At 39.5% G+C, this 5,417-nt stretch overlaps 1 protein-coding gene across 1 annotated transcript; it reads left to right on the top strand.

The window, feature by feature from the left end:
* The first annotated feature begins 3,272 nt into the window (after nt 1–3,272).
* On the top strand, nt 3,273–4,208 carry LOC139132131 (1-phosphatidylinositol phosphodiesterase-like). Its single transcript, XM_070698521.1, has one exon. It carries the CDS (start codon nt 3,273–3,275, stop codon nt 4,206–4,208), a length of 936 nt encoding a protein of 311 aa, XP_070554622.1.
* The last annotated feature ends 1,209 nt before the right edge of the window (nt 4,209–5,417 follow it).

Below are 5,417 nucleotides of genomic sequence, written 5' to 3'. Positions count from 1 at the left end.
CGTGCGTCCAAATGTGACACGTTTTTTTTAGACATGGAAGTTTGACTACATAATAGTATATTTGTTTCGCACACCGTCATAAACAGATGACCTGATGGCACTTCGCTATGGGGAAGTTCACCAAGTAGTGATGTAGTTATTATATTATTATTCTTTATTCAGGCCATAAACCCATACAGTAAAATGTACAAAAAATACAACATTACATCTATAAAATAAAGCTAGAAAAAACTTAATAAAGAATACTCTTACAATGTTTCCAGAAACTGGACTGAAAATAAGAGTCGGAATTAACACAGCTGCGAATAACAGGGTTTTCGCTTTTCCACAACCGTTCACAAAATGCAAACAACAATTACGGTGAAGCGAGGTAAAATTCAGAATATTTCTGCTAACAAAGTTTAAACTTATACTTGTATCACGCTTCAGATTAAATATCAATCTCAATGCATTATTGTAGGCTACTTTCAGTGAAGACATTTGTTTGACACTGTAATTACACCAAACATTAAGACAATAAACGCTATATAAAAAACTCTTGTAAAGAGTACACTTCACTTTATGTGAGCAATTGCCAAAATTACGTAAAATAAAATTAGCTCTAGCATAAAAACACCGCAGCTGCCGTTGCACATCAGCATCATCTGTACCTGAAGAAGACATAATATAGCCAAGATACTTTTTTGTACACACAAACTTAAGAGGTTTACCATACAGTAGTACACAGGGTATTCTCATACTGTGAGCTTTCCAGGACTTTGGGAAATTGCCATACATTCTGTCTTTGCAGTATGAAAGATAATGTCGTGCTGATTCCCATAATGTTCACAAACGTTACTTAGTTTCTGTAATGCTTTAACCGACGGACAAATCAAGACTAATCATCGGCATAGAACAAATGGTTAACAATGGTATTTGCCAGGTGACAACCCACACCGGCTGATTAAGCTTACTACTTAAACCATCTACATACATGGCAAACAGCTTGGGCGAAAGGATACTACCTTGACGAACACCGTTAGTTACCCCAAAAGAGTTAGAAACTGCAGATGCCCAGCGAACAAAAAAACATTGGTTACTGTACCAGTATTGTAAAATACGAATAATGAAAAGAGGTACCTTACTGTTGATCAATTTTCTAAACAAAGTCCAGTGGTTTACCCTGTCAAAAGCTTTCGTTGCGTCCATGAAACACAGATACACTGGCGAGTTATGCCTTTATAAAAATCTACAATTTCTTTGAGCACGAAAATACACATATCAGGCTGGGTGCACTAAATATACCTATTTGTTTATTGTTAGGTCTGTAAAAGTCAAAATACTATCTTGTCCCGCACACTTGAAATTTGAACTTCGCGTAGCTATGAAACTATGCACAAAGAAAACTCCTTTTGTGGTACATTTTAGTTATGACAGTTGGTGAATAATTGGTTGCAAGACAGATTGTGAAGCAATTTGATGTGATTGAAATTGACGACTACGGCTAAATTTACAATGGAACCACAAAAAAGTCACCATTTGTGATCGATTTTCTGTACAAGCTACAACTTAAAGCATCGTATTTCACTATTCCCTATTTATAGCTGGTGCAAATTTACTATTATGTTGCTCTCTTATTTTAGAAGTTGTATGAGTTGCAGGTTAGCTTCATGCTTGTATGGACGGTTAGATATAGAAAAAATACTTGCTACGCGCAGACACATGGTATCCTGTAGTGTGCTGAGTACTCGGTCTCAGCGTACTGCCGCACGCGAGTCAGGTTTTCATCAGGTGTTCATCAAAAGAAATGGTAATGCCATTTATTCATTTATCATGTCTTAAAACCAGGGTCGAATATATGCATGGTCACCCATTCATTCAGATCTTTTAACATGTCAAACAATATAAGTTCATGAAAAATGGTCGACTTTGTCCCTAGAAGGGTTGTTTGTAGTCTGGCCGGTAAGCTGTGGTATAATCTTTGTGATCTTGCTTCGCAAGCCACATTTGGCGTGTACGTGTAACCTGCAGCTGATGTGCACGAAAAACTTTAGACTGGTCCGATATACAACTTAGCAGGGGAAAAAACAAGGCCATCGTTTATAAATACGTTTATATCTGTGGGGATGTATATCTGTGCACGAAAAACCACAGACTGGTCCGATATACAATTGAGCAGGGAAAAAACAAGACCATGCTTTATAAAACGGGTATATCTGTGGGGATGAAACATAGTAACGAATAAAACAGTATGAAATTATGAACAAAGTATCCGGAGAGAGCTGAACAGCAGACATCGCAGATACACGGAAACCACTTGGGAAAAAAGCATACCAAAAGCCGGAACTTGTGGAACACTGACAATGGCGATTGGGCTGACCTGAATGCTTGACTTTTGCTTTCGTCAGTGTGGTGGAAAACTCACTAGGTCATTTTGAGCAATTATAACCGTACGTGTTTCAACCTGTAAGTATGCAATTCAAATATATTTTAGCAAAATTAAAAATGAAGCGGAAAATAACACGTGTTTCGTACTAGTCCTCCCGTTGCAATTTGAAAAATGTCCCTCCCTCCAATATTTCTCCTCAACTCACTCTCCACCAAGAAATGTCACCGCCTGCCCTACCCCTATTTTAAAAGTATCAGCTTAGCTCTCTTCACTACATGTTTTCCTCTTCCCATCAGCAATCTGATACAAGTAGCTCACCGAACAAGTATCTGCCCATGGGTAAAGTGGCCACTCATACAGAAACGAATTTGTCCATACACAAATACGTTATCAATTAAAATATTTTCAGCTGCCCCTGTACAATCATGGATAATAGCTTAAACCGAGAATCACAGAAACCGTCGACAAATCAAACTTCACGCCTGCCGATGAAGAACTGCAGTAGTTCATGAGACAAATCACTTTTCCGATACTTCACTTGCACTCAAGGTCATTTGTTTGTGATAGAAACACTAGCACTCGTGAACTTTAACTTGCCCAAACTGTATCTTGGTCCGTAGGTTCATTTGTGCGTGGGTAGAAATACGGTTTACGAGAGCTTTAGTAGAATTTGACAGCGTAATAGTTTTGTGTTTACCACGAAGTCATAAACAAATGACTTTAATTGTGATTCGCTGTTGGAAAATCCAGCAAGAAATAATATAGTGCCCATGGCTTTTGTGCATCATACTCCATGTTAAATTGTTAAATAAAGTAAAATACCTCTCTCGAAGAAGAAGAGCTGGGATAAATTTGTAGGACTGTGACGGACGTTACTCAAAATACTGTTGGTGTCACAACGATCATGTGGACCAGAAACTCCTTCGGAAAGATGACAGCAAAACACACTGTATTGATGAATATGATATACCTAGTTATAGTATGCAACGAGGGCGGCGCTAATGCTGCTGTCCTGAGACCAGACTACAATACAGGAAAGATTGCTGGAATCAGTTATCCAGACTGGATGTCAAACTTGAATGACGACATATCTCTGGCGAGCCTTTCCATTCCTGGCACTCACAATACTATGACTTATAACGGGTATGGCGGGCACTTTGCTCAATGCCAATCGTGGACACTGGGCACCCAACTAGAGGCCGGAATACGTTTCCTCGACATAGGCTGCAGACATTTTCGTGACGTTCTTTCAATTCACAAGGGCGTGTATTTCCAACACTTAAGTTTAAATGCTGTTCTCCGAAAAGTCACTCACTTCCTAAGACTTCATCCACGTGAGGTTGTTCTCATGCGTGTTAAGAAGGAACACATAGAGTCCAGTAACACCAGAAGTATGGAAGAAACATTTAGAGAGTATATCAGTGGATATAATTCCGAGTACTTCTGGACAACCAATGCAATACCGAATCTTGGAGAAGCACGTGGCAAGATTGTTATCCTTGACGATTTTGCCAACGGACGGGTTGGGGTAAATTACAGCGATGCTGAAATAGCTGACGACCGGGAAGTATTTTCCCTTCAGCCAAGAGAAATCAACGCAAAGTGGAACTCGATCAGGAATAATTTGAATAAGGCCAGTGATGACCGGGGTGATCAATTGTTCTTGACGTATACCAGCGGCAGAGGGAGAAGGATCTTCGAATACGAAGTTGCAGATCTAATCAACCCAAAACTGATAAAATTTATCGACAGCAACCCTGGTAAGAAGAAGTGGGGGACTGTAGTGATGGATTTTCCGGGAGGGGCACTTGTCGAAAAGATTCTTATGAGCAATGACTAACTTACTCAAGACAATTTAGTCCTTGAAAGAATCATATAAATGCATAAATTGATAGCAGAGTAGTTCAAATCATGAGAATGTAAAATGCTGACAGCCTCATGTGTCATTTTAGCTTTTTTAACATCTCTACTATTCACTCAAAAATTTAATGCGAGTGCCAGCCACGGACTTTCGGTTATGGGAAATCTATCCCTTACTGAGCCCGCTTCCGCAGCACTCGGTAATCATACTAGGCCTATACTAATTTAGTGCCAACTTGTCACTGTAAGATCACCTAATACCCTTCTAAACGGTGAATAGACACGATGGACTGTCGACAATGCAATGAAAAGCTATGTAAGCCACAAAAGCTAATCATCACAGCTGAAATTGTTGATGTGAAAGTGTTTGGTAACTTATTCTGCAAAACTCTTTTAAACATGTTATGTAAAGGTAAACACATTTAGATGTGAATGACTTCGCCTTGACTGCATATTGACAGAATGCAAGGCGCTAGGCCATAGCCAACTCAGGTTAAACCCGAAACTCAAAGGTACAACACGGTACAAATCAACATATGAAAAGGCGCATAGAAGTATCTATATTTCCATACGCGCTTGAACATGGAGGTTTGTTTATGCCGCCATTACGAGCGTCTTTTTTATTCCAGAGTAGAACTATTATGAGACGCTGCTATAGTTCAAAAATACACTGACCCCTATAGATCATTTCCAAAAAATATGCCGAATTTAATCGGCAAAATCCAAAACACGGTTACTACCCGTGGACCCGCAACGCCCCACCCCCGCGCCGAAGAAACCGACCAGTCTCTTATAAGATAATGGACAAACGTGAGGATGCCAGGGGCTGCCTGCTTTACTCCAATGTCATCGTAAGTTTTTGTACACTCTGTACGTAATTTGCAGGAACTAATTGAAAAGCTATGTCAATTCTTTAAGCTAACCTTGACAAAACAAAGATACAGATAGTCATGACCCGTAAAGGGGGAATATCGGATAGTTCACAAGGTGTGCTCTTCATCAATTCCAAAAGTTGTTTTATACCACAAATATTTAGGCCTGCAATTTTGTCGTCGCGCAACATTTTTTCTATCGCCACTTTAACATTAGCAAGACAAGTTTACAAATACCTGAACCATTTTCGCAGTGCCAGTCGTCGCACTGGGCAGTTTCCATTGAAGATTTTAGGGGTCATTTTAAAATCTTCTAT

The sequence above is a fragment of the Ptychodera flava genome, chromosome 4, assembly GCF_041260155.1.
Source record: "Ptychodera flava strain L36383 chromosome 4, AS_Pfla_20210202, whole genome shotgun sequence".
Taxonomy (NCBI): Eukaryota; Metazoa; Hemichordata; class Enteropneusta; family Ptychoderidae; genus Ptychodera; species Ptychodera flava.
Note: the sequence above shows the minus strand (reverse complement) of the source record. Positions and strands in the feature narration are given on the sequence as shown.

Bases quoted from the DNA above. Each gene is read 5' to 3' on its own strand.
- LOC139132131 (XM_070698521.1), top strand. From the start codon at position 3,273: ATGTGGACCAGAAACTCCTTCGGAAAGATGACAGCAAAACACACTGTA.